The sequence below is a fragment of the Pituophis catenifer genome, unplaced genomic scaffold (genome assembly GCF_029215685.1).
Source record: "Pituophis catenifer annectens isolate HBS135680 unplaced genomic scaffold, rPitCat1.0.hap2 SCAF_3, whole genome shotgun sequence".
NCBI lineage: Eukaryota > Metazoa > Chordata > Lepidosauria > Squamata > Colubridae > Pituophis > Pituophis catenifer.
The window spans coordinates 29,071,510-29,097,354 of NW_027256883.1; the positions used below are offsets into that span (position 1 = coordinate 29,071,510).

The 25,845-nt window shown below is 37.6% G+C and overlaps 1 protein-coding gene across 4 annotated transcripts in view; it reads left to right on the top strand.

Annotated features, from left to right (window-relative positions):
* Positions 1-25,845, top strand: part of TRIQK (triple QxxK/R motif containing) — a 61,214-nt gene that overhangs the window by 26,852 nt on the left and 8,517 nt on the right. For all 4 annotated transcript variants that reach the window (XM_070942129.1, XM_070942127.1, XM_070942131.1 and 1 more), the window contains one exon: positions 22,072-22,157. In XM_070942129.1, the coding sequence (XP_070798230.1) occupies positions 22,072-22,157 (86 nt within the window). The remainder of the gene's footprint in view (positions 1-22,071; positions 22,158-25,845) is intronic.

Genomic DNA, 25,845 nt, shown 5'->3' on the forward strand with positions numbered 1-25,845 from the left:
AATTAAATAAGAAATACATGACTGCATAGTTATGATTAAATTTTGCCAAGCATCCTTTGAACTGCTACATCTATCAAAATGATACAGCAGAAATGGGCTTGTTTCCAAGCAGCACTTTGTAACAATACTGTATTTTTAACCTGTCAACCACCTCAGTGTCACTGCTGTATCTTCAGTACAGTTATGAACAATAATATATAGTTTGAATTATAAAAGAAAAACATATCCTCTTGTTCATTTGTCAATACAATGATTGATGAAACTGCTCTAATGTCACAGAATAAAGATAAATATTCCCATCAATAAGACTGTTCGTCATGAAAAAACAATCCAAAATCTATTACTAAAACAATTATTATATTGTCTCAAAATGGATTCTACAGTACCTTGTTGTAGAAAAAAGGGCTATCCAATGGAATACATTATTTGATGAGATACTAAAAGGTGTTCTTATTGAGCCAGATCCTTGATGCAACTAATGCATTATTTTCAACACTGACAGAAATCTCCAGGCTTCCAGTAGAGTTTTTCTAATTCTTTTTGGTAATATCAGAAAATGAACTTAGAATCTTCTCATACAAAATATGCACTTTACTGTTTGATGCAGGTTGCATTACTATTAATCTTCTCATCGTTCCTATCACCCATCTCCTCCCACTTATGACTGTATGACTGTAACCTTGTTGCTGGTATCCTTACGATTTATATTGATTGTTTCCTAATATGATTTGATTGCTTATTTGTTCCCTGTGACTATCATTGTGTTGTACCTTATGATTTTTGACTAATGTATCTTGTCTTTTATGTACACTGAGAGTGTATGCACCAAGACAAATTCCTTGTGTGTCCAATCACACTTGGCCAATAAAGAATTCTATTCTATTCTATTCTGTTCTAGGCGGAGTTCCTAGATTAGAGATAATAACCACTGTGTCAGGTTTCGATGTCGTCTCAAATAAAATAAATTGCATTTCCAAACAAATAGTCTTTGAAGAAATCTTTCATTTTATTAAGCACGACAACCTGACCCGATTCTGGCGTAGCCAACGATGACTTCCTGACCCCAAACCTTCCCTTTCCGTTCCCCAATTCTCTGCGTCTCATTGGCCTTCTTCCAAATCACTCTCCCCATATCTACTGCTTCAGCTCCCAGGAATGTCCCCCCTCCCATCTCATCTCCTAGGGGATATTATCTTCAGGGAAAATAAGTAGGTGAGAAGTCAAGCGTCCTCTTGCCAGCTGCCCCCTCTTCTCCTTCTTATGTCAGCACTAGAGTAAATGCAGGTTGAAGTGCTGACACACTGTTTTCTGCATGTGGGTATGAAAGAGGAGTGGTGGAAAGCAAGGAACCGAGGATGTAGTGGGGAGAGGACTGTCTGTGTCTAAGAAAAGCTTTACATAAAAGAACAATAGTGGATTTTTGCTAGGAAGTAATAATAAGGATGTGATGAGTTTACCTTCATATTGTGATTAAATGTTTTGTTTCCAATTCACAAATAGCTTTCATATAATAAGAATATCAATAGACTACATGAGAGAAACCTAGAAATAATTCCATTCTCATCTCTGCAAATACAAGAACTCTCTCCTTTTTTAAAATTTTATTTAAAAAGTTTATTTATTATAACACAGTAAAACAATACAAGACATATAACACTTATATACAAGACTCTTTTTACAGCTTTTTAATAGTGGTCCTTCCTTACTATTTACTATTTATTCCATATTACTATCTGTCCCCATCATTTCATTTACAATATATTTCTCTTTTTCATTTCAATCACTAAATTGTATTTTACCAATTTTTCCCAATTTTGTTTTTGACATTTCTTTAACTCCCGTATTTTTCTTCTTCATTTTTCCTTTCCTCCAACCACTCATACCATCAATACCAAATTTTATAGTATTCTGTATCCTCTTTTTCTTTGAGTTCTTTTGTCAATTTATCCATCTCTGCGCATTCCAATTTTTTTTTTATCAACTCCTCCTCTGTTGGTGTATTTTCTTTTTTCCAATTTTGGGCATAAGCTATGCGGGCAGCTGTTAATATGTGTAATATTAAATATTTTATTTCCTTTGTATAATTTTCTGTAAAGATCCCTAGCAAAGAACTTTCTATTGCCTACAGATAAGGAGATTGGCATTCCCACATGTAAATTCCGTTTTTCTTCCTCTATTTTGACATATGATATACAGAAATCCCATTCATTTATTGGAAATTGTTGTGTAATTCTCTCTCCATTTTACTTTATTTTAAAATTTTGTTCTGTGCCATGCCATGATTGGTGTTCAATTTGTTCAATCTGTTCAATCTCAGAAAGTGATCTCTCTTTCTCTCTCTCTCTTCCTCCCTCCCTCTCTCTCTCTCTAACACACATGCACACACACACGGAAAGAGAGAGGTTACATTAGTTTTCAAGTCTGGAAAGTTTTGCAATTGTGCAAAATAAATATTTTATTGAACAAATAAAAATTATGAGGTTTATTTATTTAATATTGTGCTGTTAGGGAAATATTTTTGCAATATATTATTATATTAATCTTATAGTTACCTTTAATTCTTTTCCATCGGTGGAAATTCTATGTACTAGGGTTGAATGCGAAGTAATGCCTCCCATATTATAAATAATCAACAGATGGCAGTACTGATACGCTAGAAGCTCTGACGTGTTCCTTAGCATCTTTTCTTTCATTTCAGTTGGTGGACAGTTGTTGTAAGAACACGTTGCGTTGCTGTTGTTTGTGAAATAGAAACCGGCAGTAAAATAATCATTGGTATGGTTTAAGCAACCTGCCATGATTGATTTTTGATTGCCGAAAGAGTTGACATTCACTGCCAAAGGCAAGTTGTTTATGGTATTGATTATGTTGTTATAAGTGTATCACTAGGCCAGAAGAAGATGGTGAATTGGAAAGAGCTTATTTGGGTGATCAAGAACAAAGTGGATGATCTGTGACAGAAACTGACAAGTTTCATGCGAAAAAGGTTGAACTGATTTAGGTCAATTGGTGGATCTTTCAAAAGAAAATTGCTATCAAGTTTCACAGAAATGTGTTGGGTACATTACTAATGTTCTACTAATGTTGGAAGTTTTGTGCAAGACAAGTTCCTCACATGGCAGAAGGGAAAGCTTCAATAGTTGAAATTTCTCAGCAGTTATCCTGCTATGAGAATGAATGTGAAGAATATCTACACAGCATCATGACAGCTGATTAAATATGCCTTTGTCATTGTAACCCAAAAACATTATCAGTCCACGGAGTATTAACACAATGTTTCACCTGTGGGAGGAGGAAAATTATAACTCCAGTAACAAACCCTAGTTTAAATCATGATAATCAAAAATAAACTGTATTCCCAACTTTAAATATCAGGCTGTGCTCTTTCAGCTGGTTTGTTTGCCTGCACAGACCTATAGAAGCAAGCAAGAAGGTCCCATTATGAATCTATAATTCAGGATTTTAGACTCATTATTATTACATATAAATAAAGCTAGACAGCTGATTTTATCCAGGTGCTAGACTTCTGTAGTTTTGGACACGTTTTGTGGTTTGTTTTGTTGGGAATGGGAGTCTCTGTGTTGAAGAAGATGGTTTCTTAGGAATATTTTTGAGAGTTCCACTTGCAAGATTCTGGTTAAGAAGTTCCTGGTTGTAAGTTACATCTTAGGGTTCCAACTGGTTTTGCGTAACTTTCTTTGATTCATCCGTTTTCAGAATCCTGGCAGTTGGTCTGAAATAGCTGTTATAATCTCCCTTCTTAGATGGATTGTTTGGATTGTTCTACTGGGTCTACTGGTTTTATTAATAAAACCTATTTTGGTTCAATTTAGGGTTTTTTTTGTACTTCTTGGTACCATGCGCCATATGGTGGCATCCATATACTAAAATAAATTGGGCTTCAACACAAAAAAAAACCCCTATACTTTCATACTGTGAAAGGAATAGAAATCAGATAGAAAAAGGCATAATATAGTGTTCAATCTGGTGGAGTAAACAAATCTTCTCAACAATTTGTTTGGATTAATTAGTATTTCACTGAAAAAGCCTCAAAAGAGATATTATGTGTTAATTTCTACTTGTATTTCCCACTGAACTAAATCAGAGCTTTTGCTGGGGATTTCTGAAACCACAGCAAGCAAATCCATTAATGTTGTTTTCTTTATTTCAAATGAATGTGAACTTCGTTTCATTAAATTTTTCTTTTTTAAACATCCTGGACATCTTCAGTGCACTATTGCCAACTTCCTGTCTATCTGTTGGCAGAACTAAAATTTAAAAGATACACTTTTTGAATCATTTTAGAAGCAAGCATATAGATGATATTTAGATAAAGTGGGATTTTTATTTGCCATTGTTTTTCCCTAAAAGTTTAAATTAGGTTTGCTCTAATAATAAAAACTAACTTGCTCCGTATTTCAGCAACAAAATTCATGAAACAAAAAAGTTCACAGTTCAGCAACAAAGCTCATCAATAAAGTTTTTCAGCAGCAGAATTTTTATTACGTTCATTAAACAGCAGTGAAATTGAGCACCTTATAACTATTACAATTTTAAGAATATAATTCATATAAAAGCAAAGACTAGCCTCTATAATGTCAAGATCAGAGAAAACAATTTTCTTCTCTATTATGTGTTGGTCAGACAACATATAGAATACACCATCCAGTTTTGGACTTCTGAGTACACAATGATCGATTGAAGCTGACTTTGTTTTCAGTGGAACCAATGTAGCAGAACAAGGAGCTCTAGTGAATGGATCAGCACCTCAAAATTCCTCTTGATATGGGTGAAGATCTGGGATCTCCCACAAGTGAGCCATACAGAGGTTTCCACACAGAAGACCATAAAACAGTGGTCTCTGGTGGGATGTTAGAATTCTGAGAGCCAAGAAAATCCAGCTTTGCCTAAACCATGATTTGGACCCTTCAGACAGACACTGGGTTTGCCCATTTCCTTTCTTAATCACTTCTGGAAATTGCTTGTTAATTGCGTTTTGGATTTTAAAAATCTTCAAAATGACAAGTTTTATCATACTGGATTGCTTTCCTTCAATTCTCAGTTTAAAAAGTTTCATGTAAGTTTAATCTTAAGCAAAATGATCACTATAACACTGATTTTGGAAACTCATAAATAGATTAAGGGGCCAGATGAATGGAATTTTTTTTGAAATTAATTATAAGAATCCATCCTGATGCTTGTTTAAAATCCCATTAAAATATATGAATATTTTGAATCAAAATGTAAGAAATCTTCCTGTGGAAAATGTGGATTAGAGAAAACCTGATAAGAGGAGACTTTGAAGACTGAATACTAGAGGCAATGAGCAAGAACTATAGAGACCCACTAATGCGGAATGGAGAAAACACTTTAACTTCGGAAGAATTCAAGGATATTTGGGAACAATGCATGTAAAATTTCTCTTAAGATTATCTGCTACCATAAAAAAATGGATTTAAAAGAGGAGATTAGAAGAGGATACAATTGAAAGGCAGACTGTTTTGGATGTGGATTTAAAAATGTCAAGTTACAAAAATGAAATGGAGAAAGATGCTACACTGCATTTACAAACTGACTGATCTCTTAATGTAAGAGATATTTGGACAACTTTCTTAGACTTACAAAATACACATCTTAAACTTATGATGGAGTTTCTGAGCAGAGACAAAGAGAACATGAAAAGAAGTAAACTTTTGAGACATTATTTAAAGAGACTATAGATTTCCTTCTAAACATCTAAACACAAAAGGAAAGAATTTAAAATTGACTTATCTGATCAAGCTTGAAATAGATATGGTATTCTTTCTAATGGCTCTTATTGGGTTTTTCTTGACCAGGACTAAATGAGCAGGTTTTAATAATGTGTTTATAGAAGAGATAGGTAGAAGAGAGGTGGGTTTTTTTTGTATTTTCAGAGAAAGTAATAAGTTATGGTGTTAAAAATAAAGGAAAGTAAATTAAAGTTGGCTTATTTGATTAAGGTTAAAATGTAAAAGTTATTGTTGGTAACTCAGGACTTTTGCTGATTAGGACTGAATGATAAGGCTTTAAAATTGGTTCAGAGATGAGATATGGGAAGAAGAGAACTTTTGTTGGAATATTAGAGAAGTTCTGAAATTGTACTTACCATGATGAAGGGGGATGTAATTTCTTTAAATATCTTTCTTGTTTTTCTTTTAGGATTTTTTTTTACTGTTTACAATTTCTTTATTTTTCCCTCTTTTAAAAAATATTTTTTCTGTCTGCACTTTTTTAATTTATATTTTCCTTAGTTTGCATTAGTTTTTTTAATCTTTATATCTGCAAACTTTAATAAAAAATATTATATATAAAAAAGAACACTGTATCCACCTGAACTACACATTTGAAAATTCACAACCTGTGTAGATGGAGATAAAAGCATCAGAATGATAAAGGGCCAGGAAGGAAAAACTTAGGATGAATGGTTGGGAGTACTGGATACATTTAATTTGAAAAAAAAGACATCATAATTGTCTTTTTCTTCAAGTATTGAAAAGCCGTCATGTGGAAAACAGGGCAGACTTGTTCAACGTTTACAGAGAACTGGCTGAGAAACATATTTACATTGCAAAGAAGTATATTTCAGATGGCTATTGGAAGAATTTTGTAATGATCAGAGCTTTTACAGCAGTGAAGGAGATGGCCATCGAAGGTGGTAGGCTCTTTGCTGAAATCATTGATGCAAGATGTCAGAGATTATTTAGTAGTGGATTCCTTACATTGGGCCTGATTCTTATAGCCATTATATTCTAATTCTGGGTAAAATTATCATTTTGGGCAGTTCAGAAGTTCTTCTGGATGTTAAAAACCAAGAATGCCTTCATAACAGATATTGTAAAATCTCTCTGAAATGATCAAATGTGTTCCAGCCAATCAAACCAACCCAGTATAAAATTGGAAGCCTGCTGGAAAGGAAATGAATAAACAGTGGAATAATTTGAAATTACAAATGGGCGAGCCAAAATTTCGCCATGGAAAGAAAACAACTTGTTAGAATTGCTGGAATCAATAGTCAAAGATTGTTCCTTGACTTCATTCCATCACATGTCCTTGCCTGTGCCATCTGTGCTCTATATCAAACCGATAGAATTTGCAGGTAGATATTTCCCAGTGGCCTTCTGACAATTATTTTGTTGAAAAACCCTTCCCTTACCGAAGTCTAAGCCCCAGTAGCTAAACAGAAAGGCTTTGGAGTGGCATTTAACACCTAGGTAAACAGATGCGGAGTAATATTTAATTTTTATTCTGCATTCTGCACACACTGACATTTTCATGGCTGTCACTTTTCCATGATCTGAGATATGTTAAAATTTGCAAAGGTAGCATTCCATCCATCATTTTCAACACTTGCTTATTCTGTGCTTTTTTAAAAAACATGTCCAGTACAAATCATTCTCACAGTTCAAAGCTGCAGTCCCTTACTTGACTGATATTTTAGTTAATATTTCTCCATACAGTTGGAGCACATGATTTTGCATTTCTCTGCTCATGCTCCATCTGGTTATAAGTATCTACAGCCTCTATTCTTTTATGTAAACTAATATTGGTGTCATTTATTTTATGGTTGAATTGTTAAGGCCTGTCAAGTGACATTTATTTTGAAGGAAAGTAGTTTAGAATTACAAGTTCCCTGAAGATGATATAGTGCAAAAATTATGAGTGATCCAGAGAGATAGAGATGATACAGTAGTTTGCACTGAGGGGAAAAAATACTGTTAGCACAATTCCAAATAATGCCAATGAAGAGGAAAAATATGGAGGACAGCTGGGGAAGCCAATGTGGTTGTAGAAAAAAACTTTCTGAATACATGATTGCAAGAAACACATGTCTTCAGGCAGAAGCTAGATGGCCATTAGTCTACAATGCTTCCATTTGAATTTTTTTATTTAGTTGTATATTAGCATATTTGCTGAAATGGCCTCATGTAACTCTACAATTTTTCTTTTCTATTATTATTCTTCACAAGTAGATTTAGCAAGAGATAAAATGGATGCAGGAGTAAATCCATTTCATATGAGCTCTGTGAAACATCTTTGGGAAAATATTACCAATATTTCTCCAGTTAAGTGCCACCTGCACTTAATACCTTGTCCTTGTTTCTAAATCCAACTACAAATGGATTATAATAGTAGCTGATACCAGAGGCAAATTATATGTCATAGGAGCCTTCATTCAGAGAGCTGATTTGAGCTGGCCACAAAGACTACTGATTATAGAATTGAAAAGTGTCAAATCAGAATGGCAGCCATGACTGTGCAAAGCCTGTTGGACTTACTAGGTCCATGATGGCGAACCTATGGCATGCGTGCCACAAGTGGCACGTGGAGCCATATCGGTGGACACATAAGTATTGCCCTGGCTCAGCTGGAGCACACATGCGCATACAGGACCTTCCGGGCCCACCAGAAGTTTGCAAATGGTCCGTTTCCAATCTCCGGAGGGCCTCAAGGTGGGTGGAGAAGGCTGTTTTTGCCCTCCCCAGTCTCCTAGAAAGCGTCTAGAGCCTGGGGAAAATGGGCCTACCAGGCCCACTGTGCCATCATATGCCAAATGCGGGGGGAGCACAGAGGGTTCGCGTGTTCATGCGCGGGGGGTGGGGCGCATTGAATTGTGAGTGTGGGCACATGAATGCGACCCCCCCTCGCTCCCCCTGCTCTTGGCACGTGACAGCAAAAGGGTTAGCCATCACTGTACTAGGTAGACCAGGAAACATGACAAGTTAATTCTACTTTATTATAAAGCTACATTAACAGAACCTTGCAAATCTAAAAGTACAAATCTCATTTGCAGCCTAAGACATTAGGCTCCCATCCAAGAATCTTGGCCTACCCACTATCCAGCTGCAGGTTATGCTGCCTCTTATTTGACTGTTCCCTAGGCATCATCTCTTCACCTCTTCTCCCAATGTCTTTCCCATATACCATTACAAAGTAATCCCAAAGGTGCTTTTTCTGAAGGCAACTGGACTTTCTTGTTTTTTCTTTTTCTTTGAAGATGTTTCGCTTCTCTTCCAAGAAGCTTCTTCAGCTCTGACAGGATAGTGGGTAATGGAAGAATTTATATTCCTTGCAGACAGCTGCTCATTTGCATCCTTTTAGAGGGTCATTGAAGCACTTGGAGAATTATCTCTGTCCTCAGGGTCACCTGAGTAGTGCTCCTGGTTCCTGTAGTCTGCATTTTTCCCCCTTCTGGAAATCCATTCCTACTCCCACACCATTCAAAGGGTGTTCATCCCAAATTGTATAGCTAAAAGTCTGTAGAGATACTCAGTCTCAGCAGACCATGACCTGGATGACTGAGACTCTCTACAGACCATTACAAAGTAATGCATCACATGTAAACAGAAAGATATAAGCCTAATATTTAAAACTGCTTGAATGCGGAAAATGGTGGGAAGCTTCACATAGTATACACAACAATGAGATTCGTGGGCCTTTTGGATCTCTTTTCCTAGTTGCTCTCTTTTAGTATGCAACATAGAAACAGGAGCTAGAGGTAATCCTTGACTTATAACCTCAATTGGAACCAAAACTTCAGTTACTAAGTAGTGCAGTCATTAAAGCCAGTCATCACATAAAGTGGACCTGATTTCACAACCATTTTTACCACCATCATGAAGTGAATCACACAGTTGTTAGGGTTAGGGTTAAGTCAATCATATCTTTAAGCAAATCCCGATTTCTCCATTAAGTTTGCTTGTTGGAAGCCAGCTGGCAAGGGCCTAAGTAGGGACGCTTCAACCATTGTAAATGCAAGCCGGTTGCCAAGCACTCAAATTTCAGTCATGTGACCATAGAGGTGATGCAATGAGTGTAATTTTGTGGATGAGTTATAAGTCATGTGTTTCAGTACCATTGCAACTCTGAACTGTTGTTAAATGAATGTTTGTACATCAAGGATTATTTTTAAGCATGGATACAAGTGTGATTGCTTTGCAGAATCTCCACGCTAGCAGCAGACCAGAGGTGGTATTCAGCAGGTTCTGACCAGTTCTGGAGAACCGGGAGCGGAAATTTTGAGTAGTTTGTAGAACCGGTAAATACCGCCTTTGACTGGCCCCGCCCCCATCTATTCTCTGCCTCCCGAGTCCCAGCTGATTGGGAGGAAATGGGGATTTTAGTAGTAACCTTCCCCTGGAGTGAGGTGGGAATGGAGATTTTTTTTTTAATTTGATTTATATGCCACCCTTCTCCGAAGACTCAGGGCGGCTTACAGTGCGTTAAGCAATAGCCTTCATACTTTTGTATATTTTATACAAAGTCATCTTATTGCCCCCACAATCTGGGTACTCATTTTACCTACCTTAGAAAGGATGGAAGGCTGAGTCAACCTTGAGCCTGTGAGATTTGAACTTGCAGTAATTGCAGACAGCTGATGTTAATAATAGTGCTTTAGTCTGCTGCGCTACCAGTATTCTTCCCTTGCCACGCCCACCAAGCCACGCCCACAGAACCGGTAGTAAAAAAAAGTTGAATCCCACCACTGCAGTAGACGTACTTGGTTCTCAGGAAAAGATTTAGGTGAGTATGACCCGTGATAGGTTGCTTTGATTTGCATGTAGTACTTTGTATCAATTTGGCTTTCTGTATTTGTACAACTTTTCCAACAGGATGCCCTTCAAATATATTAGGACAAACATCTCCCAGAATTCCCAGTATCCAAACTGGGAGATATCAGTTTGGGGAAGCTCGCTTCAGCATATAGAAAAGGATTGCCCTATGGATTTAAAATTACAGTTTAACTTGTGCAAGCAGATCTCTCAGCTGAAACTGCAGAGGGAAGGGAATTAATTGAAGGTATACATATTGCTATACTCAAGAAAGGCTTTTATTCAGGGAAAGAAACCCTTGGTGATAGCATAAAAGAAACTTATTCACTTTAATGCATCCTTCTTGTTGGCTTAAAGCTGAAATACAGTTACTTGAAAATTAATTTACCTCTCATGAATGCCTGGCTGGATTATCTTTGTGGCATAAAATGTAATGATATGTCAGCCCTGAGCTCAGAATGCCTGGTGTCTGCTATAAAAAAAAAAGTTGTTCCTGAGCACTTAATGTTGTGTTAAATGATGATGTGTCCTTTGCAAATGTATTATTAGTGTCAAGCTGTTCCATCTCTCAAGATTGAGAAATGGCCAATGATTTGAGCTACCATTAAACCTGAATTAAAAAAAAAAGAAAGAAAGAAAGAAAGAAAGAAAAGGGCTGTGTGCTGGGAAGGAGGTTCATGCACACTTGAAGTACTTACGCTCTGGCTATATTCAATGCATATCAAAATGTTTCAGTTAGCAATAGACTCCAAAAACATCTTTAATCACAGCAATTGAAACTGTATTAAAGCAAATCTCTCTTCCTCTTTTATAAAGGAAAAATCCCCACATATCTATGGGTGTTAATAGTAAGATCCAATAAAAAGGGCACTGTGATATTGCTGATGAAGTTATAGTTTGATGGGTTTGCTATTAATTTAAATGCTAGTGTAGCTGGAGTCCTTTTATTTGAAGTGTGAAGTTTCATATTACTAATACAATTAGCTTTGTGAATATTAACATCCCATCTCCATAGGCTTCCAAAGAACGCTTTGTAATAGTGCCTAGCCCAGAGGTCTGCAACCTTAAACACTCAAAGAGCCATTTGGACCCTTTTCCCACAGAAAAGAAAACACCAGGAGCCACAAAACCCTTCCCGTGCCTGACTATTTCTTGAGCGGCCACAAAACTAGCATATGTAGTTGAATTAAACGGTCTGTTTTCTTCTGAAACTTTTCTTTTTTTGGATTTATCCATGGTTGGCCTACTGGGGGTTGAAAAGATCAATAAATCACGTGCCGGCGGATGTCGCACATTGATGGTTGTGACACATATTTTGAGTGACAGGGAGCCGCAGCAGAGGGGTAGAAGAGCCATATGAAGCTCCAGAGCCGCAGGTTGCTGACCCCTGGCCTAGCCCCATGGTATTAGTCAGAGGAAAACAGGGACCTGATACCGTAATGAGTCAACTGTTCTTCCATCAGAGTTTTGAGAAAACTTCCAAAAATAGGATTTATATATCATCTCTTCTTCGACAACTCATTTTAATTTAAAGGTATTCTTGCCAGCATAGAGAAATGTGAAAATAGATTATGATTAACTAGCATGTCAATTAACTGCAAAATAGCTTAAATGTTTCTTGTATGAGGTTGAAGTTGAAGTTGTACATATCTAGGACAATCCCATATATTTAGCACAAACATCAAATGTCGAATTCCCTTGCATGTAAATATGTTTTTCAACTTCATAGCATTAACGACGCCCAGATGGTGGGCAGAGAAACCTATCTTGATGCCTACAAAACCTACAAAACCTTCTGCCCTATTATGATTAAATTTCATACAGAGGCCTTCTTCTTCCTTTTCCCTTTTTTCTTTTTGAAAAATAGAAAGTTGTGATGCAAAGGACTCCTCTCTAACATGATCTTGTTTCTAAAAATGCCTCCAGCTTTTACTAAGCATTCTTATTAAATAACAATCATGATTGTAACCCAATGCTTCATATCCACTTTCTCTAGAAACAAATAGAAAAACAAGTTGTTCAATTTGCCCCAAATTTATTTGGCTTCTCACAGTGGCTGAAAACAAAGGACTGTGGTTATAGTTATAGTTTATAACTATACTCGGGGCGGTGAACAGCCAGCAAATAAAATACACAGATGCAAAATTTAAAACAATATTAAAATCCAATTAAATCAATTTGGCCCATAGTTAAAAACCCTATATTAAAACCCCTAATTTTTTAAAACAATTCTTTTTAAAAAGAGTAGGTCAGGCCAGCCCGGCTTGATGAAACAAAAACGTCTTTAGGGCAGTTCAGAAAGCAACTTGTTCCAGAGGGTAGGTGCCCCCACAGAGAATGCTCTTCCCCTGGGGGCTGCCAGCCGGCATTGTCTGGCCGACGGCACCCTGAAGAGGCCCTCTCTGTGGGAGCGTACTGGTCGGTGGGAGGCTACCGGTGGCAGAAGACGGTCTTGTATGTACCCGGGTCCTAAGCCATGGAGCGCTCTAAAGGTGGTAACCAGTTGAGAGTTGATAGAAGATGCTGATTTGGGTTGAAGGTTTTTGTATTTTATATTTTTATTATTATACAATATTGCATTGTTAAGTGTTATGAGCCATTGAGAATTCATTCATGATTGTGGCAGGACACAAAATTAATAAATGCATAAATAGAAGTGGTATAGGGAGTATAATGGAGTATGATAGCAACTATGGATGGATTGTTTTCTGGTAAATTGCTGTTAAGGCATCAACAATGTCTATCTAGTATAGCTCTTTGGTAAATGATAAGCCTTATTTCACTCACTAAACCAATTAGAAAAGAACTTATTTGAAGCTGATAAGCTGGAAGTGATGATATAAACCACCCCAAGGACACTAAATATGTTTTAAATATTTTTCTTTTTTAAAATATATGTCAAATATTAAGGGCATATCCTAAATATTGGGAATGCAGGATATATTTTCAGCAGTAATGATAAATTCAGAAATGTGTCTTTTTAGATTACCTCCTTCTCTGTAGATTTGCCTTGTGTACTGTGAATACTTTTAACGATGCCACATCCAATAAATAAAATAAATAGGTAAAATTACACTAGGAAAAGAGCTCATAATAAATTCAGACAGCAAGGATATTCAGTGCACCATGGATGAGAATGTGCTTGCTTTCAACTTTGATGTGTTTCATGAAAGAGATATTGAAAATAAAACCAGGGGGGAAAAAAATCACAATTTTAGCAAAGACATCTGCAAATTAAACCACACTTAAAAGGGAGCACACACTGAATAAATTAGTAAGTAGGAATTGGTGTTGTAGGTATCAAATTATCCCTAACATTTAGAGACAAAGAAGTAACAGCTGACCTCCCAGTGCTGGAAACACAAAAGCTGACTGAGCATTGATGCTATATTATCTTCTATTCCAAAACCATATGTGTGCTTATTTTGTCTTCTGGAGTGGCAGGGTTATATCCATTTAATAAAAGGTAAAATAAAGAAGAAGATAAAATGAGTTACCTCACAGAACAGGATGCATAGAAAACTTAAAGGAATGTAACAGGACAGCCTGATGTAGAAAAATCATGAATTTTTAAAAAAGTCCTTAATAAAAATTAAATATTAGACAACCTAAGCTGCATTGTATAGGAAACTATGTATTTTTATTACTGTGGTACAAGCACAAAAATATTCAGGACAGCACTTTCTTGGCAGATATAAATTGGAGAGAAAGTGCTGAAAGGGATTTTAAATCTGTAATGTTGATTTCTTTTACTGTATTTGTCAGTTTTTGGCATGCAGTAAATAACTCATTTTCAGATACTTTGCCTGCGTAATTAAATTTAGATTGTACATTTCGCATTTCAAATATTTTGACTCTTCCTTGTTTGTCATTCAATTGTGGCATAATTGGTGTGGTCTGTATAAATGGGCAATAAATTTATGGACTTTTGTTTGGGAGATCGAGCAATGAATAGAACTTGGTAATCATCCCAGGAGGAATTATCTTGAACATGCACGTGAGAATTAAAGAACTGAAATTAGTTTTGTTTTTGAATTAAAGACAATTAGATATTTCCAGGCGACCATAAAAGACAATGAATTGAGGAACAAGTTAGAAGCAAGTCCATTTGCAGGTGAAAAGAAATGTTTTTGAATTTGAACCAGCTGTATTTTCTATGAAAGAGAGTGTTTGCCTGATAGCATAATGTGCTCCTACGCATCGTACACTGTGATGATACTCAAGAAATAGTAATGCATTAATTTTTAGAGTTGCAAATGCAAGCAAGGAACAGCTTTGGCTGAGGATCGGGATGAAATGCTCCCGGTTCGGACTGGATCGTCCGAACCATTAGCGATGGAGGCGGGTGGTTCGGAGAACTGGTAGCAAAAATCCCTGCCCCCCCCCATGCCCAGCTAAGCCGTACAATAATCAGAGGCTTTTTTTAAACTTTCAAAAGCATTTTTTCTACAACCTCTTTGGCCAAAAAATGCTTTTAAAAGTAAAAAAAAAAAAGTCTCTGATGATCGCGCGGCTCAGCTGGGATCGTCAAAGTCTTTTAAAAGAAAAAAACCCTTTTTTTCTTTTAAATGCCTCTGACGATCCAAGCTGAGTTGCCTGATTGGCAGAGGTTTTTAAAAAAGCCTCTGCCGATCAGGCAACTCAGCTGGGATTGTCAGAGCCTTTTGAAAGCATTTTTTTACAACCTCTTCGCCGAAGAGGTTGTAGAAAAAATGGTTTTAAAAGTAAAAAAAAAAATTGGCCATGCCCACCCAGTCACATTACCCCCACCACCAAGCCACGCCCACAGAACCGGTAGTAACAAATTTTAGATTTCACCACTGCTGAGGATAATAATAATGTCTGTGTGGGCTGGACCAAGGGCAGGAGCTCAAGTGTCAACTAAGGAAGTCCTGAAGCTTACACGTTTGTTGTTCGTTTATTTTAATTTGTCAAACAAAAACAGGAATAATATAAAAATATAATGACAGGATGATAGACATTTTGGTGCACATGCACGCCCCCTCTAGGAACCTCTTAAGTATGACGTGAAGTCCACGGAAGTCAATTTGTGACTAAAATTGTGAAAATTAGTAGGTGAGACAACTGAAACAAGTAAAGCATTCCAGGCTTTGACAACTATATTATAAAAATCGTATTTTTTACGGTCAACTTTAGAACAATTTACATTGGGTTTAAAACGGTTGTTCGTGCGGGTATTATTGTGATTAAAACAGAAAAATTCATTTACAGGTAAAGCATTACTAGGTATAATTTAGTATGCAATACCTAAGTCTGATTGCAAACGACGCAGTTCTGAGTTATCCAGACCAAGAATTTTGAGCCTAGTAGCATAGGGAATTCTATTATGTACAGAAGAGTGCAAAACTTTTCTCATAAAGTACTTCTGAACCTGCTCGATCGTACTAATGTCAGATATATGGTAGGGATCCAAACAGTTGAACAGTACAGAACAAGTCATCTGCTAGATCAATACCACCCAGCTTATACATTAAAATGTCACCAGATCCTAATAGGCTAGTTATGCTTGGATTGCAGTAAACACAAAACACAAAGTGGAAGACCTGGTTAATAGCTGCAATCAAGACATAAAGGAGAAAAGAAACACCCTGATAAAGTAGCTTTAAGTCATGGGTGTCAAACTCTATTTCATTGAGGGCCAGATCAGCATTGTGGTTCTCCTCCGGGGGCTGGGAGGAGGAGGGGCATGGCCATGGTGGTAGTGGGCCATGTGGGATGGAGCAGGCACATCTGGTGGTCTATATAATGTGCCTCCCCCCCAACTCTGCCTGCTGCTGGTGCTGCCTGTTTCTTGGAGGGCCAGCTGCGGAGCCCCTGCTGCCGGAAAGCTCCCCCCTATGCGCACACACAAGCACACACACACACCTGAAAGGGTGGAGATTCTGATGTGGGTGTGGCACTTATCTGCACCCACACTGAAATCAGGTGGGCTGGGCTGAGGCGACGCTAGCCTAATGCCTCCTGTGTGCACAGGCTCAGCCCATTCCAGGCACATGTGCACACAAGAGGAGGCGGGCCCACACCAGCCCATGCCATCCCGGCAGGCGTGTGTGCGCTCCGCCTCCTGTGCGCACGTGCGCCTGCCCAGATGGCATGGGCCGGAACTGTGAGGGCGTGCGCCCACCTCCTGTGCGCACAAGCACCCACCCGGATGGGGTGGGCTGGGCCGAACCAATGCGGACCAGCCCCTTACAGTTTCTAGGATGGCTGGGTGAGCCAGATCTAACCACATCACGGGCCGCATCTGGCCTCCGGGCCTTGAATTTGACACACCTGCTTTAGGTGATTACTTAAGGCCAGTCATAAGCCAACTAAAATTCTAGGATATTTCCAGAATAGACTGATGTAGGGAATCTGGCTAAACTGTTGAACAAGTTTGATCCCTACAAAGACCACAATGTGAATAATCATAGCAGGCTAATAAGTGAAAAGTGATGGCAAGGTATCAAGGCACTTGATCATATTTCTTAACTCTGTTTTTTGGAGTGGAAATATATGCAATGATATAGAGCTGGGGGACAGGCAGAGTATGCTTAGTTTGCATTTATTTATTAAATTGATTTATATAGCTGACCATCTCACCAGTTGCAACTCTGGGTAATGATCAGTAGAGTAAAAACCAGCCAGGCATTTAAAAGCCCAATTTGAACAAATACTTCAATCAAAATGCATTTATCACTCAAAACATGCAATTCTTCAAATTTTGTTGTATGTATTTATACATCTAGTCAAAAATGCAAATATTTATGTAAATTAACAAAATGAATGAGAAAAATTAATGCATTACCACCATCTTGACTTTTTTTTGACTCCTTCCGGATGTCCCTGTTCACACTTAGTAGTTGAAGCTGACTCAGTAGCATATATGGCTAGACAGATCTTGTTCCTCTACTTCTATGTACAGTTGTACTGTAATATTGGAAGATTACATAAATACTTGATTTAGCAGTGTGTGGCATTCATAGTTCTGCAGTCTAGCCAGTGGACTCTGGAGAAGTGGGGGACTGGAAAATTCAGTGGAACTACTGACTGAAAAGTGGTTTGTGGGGTGAGGTTATCTGTTAGTTAGACAGACATAACAGCATGTGGTTTAGTAGTTATGCACTGGTAGTCCTTGACTTTTGACTGGTCACTTAGCCACCATTCAAAGTTCTGATGGATCTGTTTGGGTGGGTACTTACAACCCAGATTAGAAGTTCCAATGGTAACCCTCACTTGCAGTCACATGACTGCACTTCGGGAGCTCATCAACCAGGCCACATGTATGGCCATTTGCAATGGCCCACGATCACATAAGTATGTTTTATGACGATTTTGCCGGTTTTTGGCAAAACTGACCCATAAGCAACTATTGATTTGCTTGACAACATTGGTACACACTCAATGACCGCTGCAAAAAAGTTGTAAAAATCAAGACAAGCCAGTCCCCTAAATGACCATCACTAATTAGAGCACGATGGGTAGACTCTCCATTATGGTCACAACTCAAGGACTACCTGTACTTTGCACATTTAACTACTATCACTTTCATTTACCTGATTAGCCCAGATGAATGAAAATGATCACAAATTCAGTTGGATACCTCTGGAGATCATCAAGTGAGAAACACTGATCTAACAAATGTATAGTTTGAAGAACTTTCAAATGCGTTTGCATTGCTTGTATAAGCTAAATATTTTGGTTGGCAATCTTTTGGATTCATCTGGTAGCTTTGCCATGCAGGTGGCTAGCTAGGGATTTTTATTTTTTGTTTTAAAAAAGGATGAGTCAAATATTTAAAGGAAGTTACTATTTTTCTTTTATCTTTCATTATGTCTTTTGTAAATTTTTGCACACAATTGATTCAAACTTGTATTCTCTCTTCTGATTTTAATACTTAAAAAGGAAAGTGAAAAAAAAATTAATCACAGATGCTTTGTTTTTGAGATTTACCAGCTGTAGATTCACCATAAAAATAGATTGTTTACAGTAAAGGTGGTTTCAGTTCTTCATAATGATGTTTGCCGCAAATGTAGATTCAAGTTGTTAACGCTGACTTTAAATTCCGTCTGCATATATTGCCAATTATAAATTGATTCACAGTCAGATTTAGGAAATAATAATAGAGAACATAAAATTTATTTCAGCAGACTACCTGAAACCATTTACTGATATGTTGCCCTGATTAATGGGCTCTTTCTGGATACTTGGACATAGTCATGCAACACATCAATAACCTTTTGTTGAAAGCAACTGATTCTTCTTAAGACATAATGGTACCGATTAAAATCTTGTATTACTTCTCCTCAGATGGATCTGATGTGCATCCAATGCACGTAATTGTCCTTAGACCTTGTGCTTCAGCCCAAACTATTTTTATCTGCATTTAAATTTATTGCTGCAGAAATTATTCCTACATATCATTGTTTTCTACTGCATAATTGCTTCGAAGATGAATGATTTACTGGAAGAAGAAGGTACTTTGTTTTATAGCTTTCTACTTAATGGAAAAAGAAGGTATATTGCTTTAGGGCTGATTCAAATATCCCTCCTAACACCACCTTATTTAAGGGTTTTTCGTGAAAGAGCAAAATAATTTTTGATGATTATAGATAGACCTGCAGATCAGTATAATGATAAACCAGGTGCTAGTTGTTGTTGTTTTTTTTAAATTATGTTTACATGTTGCCTTTAGACTAAACATTTATTTCAAGAAGGCTTAAAAATCCTATATCTAAAAATGTGAACTAAAAGTGGCTGGATAAAATACATATTAAAACCATAACTTAAACTAAATATTTAAACCATTAGTTTCTTGACAACAAAATTAAGGTTCATTAAAAAGCAGTTCCCCTCAACTCTTGCTATGCTACCTCATTGTCATGGGGACAGTCTTCCTGAGAAGAATGAGCAATGAATTTGTGGAAGTAGCGCCAAGAACTCCTCAGACTCACCCAAGGTGTGAAAGTTATCCCAAATGGTCAAATAAAGCAAGTAGGCATCTATATTGAGACGCAGATAAAGGAATATGTTGAAAATGGATGACCTTAAGTGATAATAGGAAAAATCACATGGCTAAATAAGATAAACTGGCTGACAATATGTTGCTGCATGATGGGCCCACCATCATCATTGGATGGCACTCAACATGCTACTGAGGAGCACCTGAGGAACCTGTGGTATTTGTAACACAGCTAGAGAAAAGCTTTTGGAGTATCTAGTTGCTGATGTTGCTTTGCGGGAAAAGAACATCAATAGCTGCAGAGATAGAATTACTGTGGGGATGTGGAATGTAAGAAGCATGAACATGGGAAAGCTCAGACAATGAAAAATGAAATGAATCAGCTACACATTGGCATATTAGGCATTAGTGAATAGAAATGGACTGCAATTGGAAGCTTTCATTCAGAAAATCATACTGTTTATTACTTGGAACACAAAGAAGATATGTTGCTTTTATAGGAAAAAAGGACGGTACTTAGGTGGGGTCAATGGTGAAATAATACCAATTACACTTGATGAACTACCCTTTAATAAGATGGTGATTATATTCAAGTTTATGCTTCAACCACCGAAGCATAAGAGGCTGACAGCTTTTATAGTTACTGTAAGTTCAATATGATTTGAAAGAATGTACAAGCTACCATAGTTGTCCTTATTGCAGTTGTGGTGCTGAATCGCAAACTATTAAACATATTGTGCAAGATTGCCGACTGTGTGTTCCCTAGAAGATCTGCACGAAGCAATACTAGGATAGCTGAATTGGACATCCAGTTACGAGATCATGCTGTATCCCCATAGAAGTTTTGTATATACTTATGTAGAGTGTGTGTGTATGTTTACTCCTCTTTTGTCATGCTGTCATCATATACTAAATAAATAATAAGCTACCATAGTTGTCCTTGTTGTGGCTGGAGAATGGAATGCCAGTTGGAAATAATGAGAAAAGATCATTGAACTCTATGGCCTTGGAATGACTTGCCAGATTGTGCACATCCAAATATTTTATCATTGATGGAGATCCAAAGGAACTGTGGAATTAAATCAAGGAAATTGTTAAGGATGAATACTAAGAGACTCTAACCCAAAGTATGTCAGCAAATCTGGAGAACCACCACTGGAGAACATATTAGAACAGGTTAACCTATACATCTATATCAAAGAAAGGAGACATAACAGTCTGCAAACTATCGTACAATAACTTTCATTTCATATACTAGCAAAATAATGCTTAGGAACATCCAAAATAAATTACAGCCCTAGTTAAAAGGAAGATATCAGAAGTTCAAGCTGGTTTTAAAAAAAGCTGAAGGGAAAGGAACTAGCAATCAAGAAAAACACAGACTAGCATTTGATAGGGTAGATTTGCAGAAATGACATTTAAATTTGCGTTCATTGTGGAGTAGGACACTTTTTTTATATAATGTAAGAATTCTGAAGAGTAGATTCATGGGAAAATCTTTTTTTTAAAAAAATGACAAATAGCTCTCCGCAGTATCAAAGCATATTATGAAATAGATTTTTCTGATACCTTTTGCTGATCTCCCATTTCTTGCCCCAAATGGTATATTACCATTGTTAAACTTGAGTCTAACAAATACTTGGCATGGCACTTATTGTCAATATATTTGCCTATGATTGTAGCCTAAACAACAACTTTATAAAGTGTAGCTTTCTGCTAATCTGACTCTGCTAAGGCAGAAAAGCAAACTGCTATAAGTTGTCAAAACCTATCATTACTAAGGACGAATGCATCTTATTTTAAGGACTGAATATGGGAGTGGGGATAATCATCTTTTATATACAGTAGAGTTATTTCCAAAGAGTAGTTTTTCATGGCAAACAGATAAAGTGTGCTACCCTCTGGATGGATGGCTCAGGGATTCTGGGAGTTGAAGTTCACAGGTCATAAAGTTACCATAGCTGCCCATCCCTGCTGTGAAGTTACATCCCCCCCAGATCCCCAGAGATTTGTGTGACTCCCATCCTAATGACAATTTGGTTTTTTTCCATGGGTCTTGGAAAAGAATGATTATGGTCTCTCCATGATCTTGAGGTTTTTTTATTGGTAGTGTAGATAACTTCCAGTCTGCTGTAATTTTTTCTATATATATTGTTTTTCTTTTTTAATTGCAAGCGAGCCAGAGTTATTAAACAATTGGGTGGCCTCAAAATGTAATTTAATAAATTAACCTCACTGCATGGAAACATTTTATGCATTTTGATTATGACTGGAATTGGCATGACAATGTGGTATGTTATGGCAGCAGTGTTTTAGAATTGTATGTGATCATCCCAAGCACAAAATAATAAATTGTTTCAGACTAGAGTCTCATGTAACCCCCATTTAAGCAAATATTTCAGTGTGGTTCCAACTAGCTCTTTGTGGCTATTAAAGATAGCAATTGTGTCTTTTTTGGGATACTCCACAGTCATTAAATTATTGTCCCTCATTTACTCTGGAGGGCATTCAGTGATACCTATACCCCTTCCTCAACAGGAAAACAAGATTATAAGAAAAACAAACCAATGTTAAAAGCAGCAAGACTGAAAGCAGAGGCCAAAAAAACTGCACCAGGCATAAAGGTATGACTAGTTTTTACATCAATATCCAATAAATATTGAATTCCATTTCTCCAGAAAAAAGTGTTGGGTGAATATTGTTCTTTAGAGATTGTTTATGACATTGATGTTTTGTTTGAGAATTAGTTTATGGCACTGCTAATTAAAACTGAATTCTAGAATCTAATATATTCATTGACTTAAGCCACCCAACAAACTACAATTACCAAAAAAAAAAAAAACCCCACTGTAGTTTTGTTTGAGAGTCAATCACTGAATTTTATGAAACATATTTTTGGGATCAACATGCACATAATTGATAAACATCCTTGTTTTAAAGTAACTTATGAGTTATAGTAGATGAAAATAAATATTGTCCCATCTGTACATCTTATTGATTTATTTAATGAAATCTAAATCCCATTGACTTCACTAAGATTTACAGAGAAGTTGTCTGTATGGGGTTAAAGTCATTCTAGTCATTATGTCATAGAATCATAGGGCTGGAAGGAACCTTGGAGGTCTTCTAGTCCAATCCCTGCCCATGGCAGGAGACTTTATGTCATTGTCCAATCTTTTCTTGAAAACCTTCAGCAATGGTGCACCCACAACTCCTGGACACAAACTGTTCCATTTGTTAATTGTTCTCACTGTCAGGAAGTTTCTCCTTATTCCAAGTTGGATCTCTTTTTAATGAACTTCCACCCATTGCTTTTTGTCCTTCCCTTAGGAGCTTTGGAGAATAATTTAATCTCTACCTCTCTGTGGCAACCCTTTGTGTACTGGAAGACAGTTATCATGTCACCGCTAATTATTTTCTTCATTAGGCTAAGCATATACCTAGATCCCTTAACAATTCCTTGAACGATTTATCCTTATTATTTAGTCGCTCTTCTCTGCACTCTTTCTAGGATCTCGGCATCTTTTTTGTATTTTGATGGCCAGAATTGGATGCAGAATTCCAAGTATGGCCTCAGTACTATCTCTCATTTGATGCAGCCAAGGACTGCATTAGCTTTTTTGGCAGCTGTAGGAAATGCTAGGTATTGCTACATTGGATGATCTATTATTGTTCAAAATGGAACTCTAATTTCATTACATTTCAGAAAATACTCAGTGAAACATTCTTTCAACATTTACTTTGTTTATTGCGGTGATTGAATTTTCATTAGGAATGTAGGTGTAGGAGATAACCAGGCTGAACCCAAAGGAGGGGTCAAGCACGTAATCAACCATGAATCCCTTCGTGCTCACAAGAGATCTAAGTCCAGCCCATTGTGAATTCTTATCTCCCACCAAATTGCTTGACCATTAGTAGTTCAGATTCTTGTAGACAGCTTAATCTTACAATAAATCTTTATACCCATTTGAACTGCCTGGATCTCCTGATTTCCCTGGCACTTGAAGTAGGTTTACAAAAGTTTGCAAAAGTTTGATTTTTTTCCCCCTGAGTGTATGGCCTTAAACTTTTCTAAATCAACCCCAGTGTGATACTTTTGATTTCATCTCTAGCATGTTAATTAGTTTACTCTGGTATATTTTGATTGCCTGCCATTTTCATGTAGGCTTGAAAATAAAAAAGTTTCATTTAGTCATTGCCATTTAATACTTTGTTAATTTCCCCAAAGAGTGATTTTTATCTATGTTGATAATGTCAATGTAGCAACTTGTGAGCAATAAATATCCACTATTTTTTACTCTTCCTGAAGAAGGATGACTGTTTGATTGCTGTATTTATATGCTTTTTGATACATATTATGAACTATTCGTGTGTTGATAGTTTCAGTATTAAAATGCTAGTTTCATGGGTATTGTTTTTAGCTCTTCAACAAAAATCACACCTGCATCCAAACCGTGGCCATCATTGATAATTTCTCCAAGTTTAGAAATGAACAGTTTCTTGCCATGTCTCACAAGATGTTTTGTTAAACACCTCATCTGCTTTAACATAATGACCTCATGCACATTTGCACTAAGCCAAAGTATAATTTGTTTATTTTTGGCATATGTTGAGCAAACCCAAGTAGTTGTAACTTATATTGAAAGCCGTGGTTGAGTAACTATGGCTTAATGTGATATGGGAGACAAGCCAATGGATTTTCTTAAACGTCTAAGAATGCTTAACATATCCACTGATCCAAGAAACTGGAATTTCTACAACTGGAGGGCATCAGCTTGATAAAGGCTGTTGCAAAGATCAGGAACATGCTTAGGAATCGTCATAGGAAACATTAAATGGTTAAGATTTACTGCTAACATCTGAGAACAGAAAACATGTAATTATGCTGACATGCATAAACCTTTATTGAAACTTGAAATGGAAGAAAAACAAGCGGAAGACTCTATGAGAAGATGGACTAAGAACTTTGAACATAACATATTGATTGAACACCGTGAAAATATGTGATTAAAAGGATTAACATTTATATTGTGTTATAACTTAACAGAAATTTTTTTAGAAAGTAATGTACCAGTGGTGTTTGACTCTAGGAAAATTGTCTAAAATGTATAAAGGTACTTCAGATTTAAGTTGGAAATGTGGACAACATGATGAGTCATTTTAACATCATGGTGGACTTATAAAAAAGCCAGAAATTTTGGGGTTCAGTTATTTATTTATTTATTTGATTTTTATACTGCCCTTCTCCAGCAGGACTCAGGGCGGTGAACAGCCAAGGTAAAAACATAGCATACAAAATTTAAAACAATTTAAAAAGATATTAAATAGTTTCGGCCCACAATTTAAAAACACCCCAATAAAATCAATTACGAATTAAAACCGAAAGATGGGATCAAGCCAGCCCGGCTAGATGAAATAAGTGAGTTTTAAGGGCCCGACGAAAAGTCCGGAGATCTGGGATCTTATGTATCTCTGGGGGTAGGTCGTTCCAAAGGGCAGGTGCCGCCACAGAGAAGGCTTTCCCCCTGGGGGTCGCCAGCCGACATTGTCTGGCCAATGGCACCCTGAGGAGGCCCTCTCTGTGCGAGCGTACTGGCCGGTGGGAGGCTATTGGTGGCAGAAGGCGGTCTCGTAGATACTCAGGCCCTAAGCCATGGAGCGCTTTAAAGGTAATCACCAACACCTTGAAGCGCACCCAGAAGACCACGGGAAGCCAGTGCAGCTCGCGCAGGAGGGGTGTCACATGGGAGTGCCCCGTCGCTCCCATAATCCCCCGCACGGCCGCATTCTGGACCAGTTGGAGCCTCCAGGTGCACCCCAAGGGAAGCCCCATGTAGAGAGCATTGCAGTAGTCCAGGCGGGAAGTGACGAGTGCTTGAGTGACCGTGCGTAAGGAGTCCCAATCCAGAAAGGGACGCAACTGGCGTATCAGGCGAACCTGATAAAAAGCCCCCCTGGCCACGGCCGTCATATGCTCTTCTAAAGACAGCCGTGCATCCAGGAGGACGCCCAAGTTGCGAGCCCTCTCCGTGGGGGCCAATGACTCGCCCCCAATAACCAGCGATGGCACCAGCTGGCTATATTGGGACACCGGACGCCACAGCCACTCGGTCTTGGAAGGGTTGAGTCAGAGCCTGTTTCTCCCCATCCAGGCCCGCACGGCCTCCAGGCACGGGACATCACTTCAAGGGCATCATTGGGGTGGTCTGGGGTGGAGATGTACAACTGAGTGTCATCAGCATACTGATGGAACTCCACCCCAAAGCCACAGATGATCTCACCCAGCGTCTTCACATAAATGTTGAACAGGAG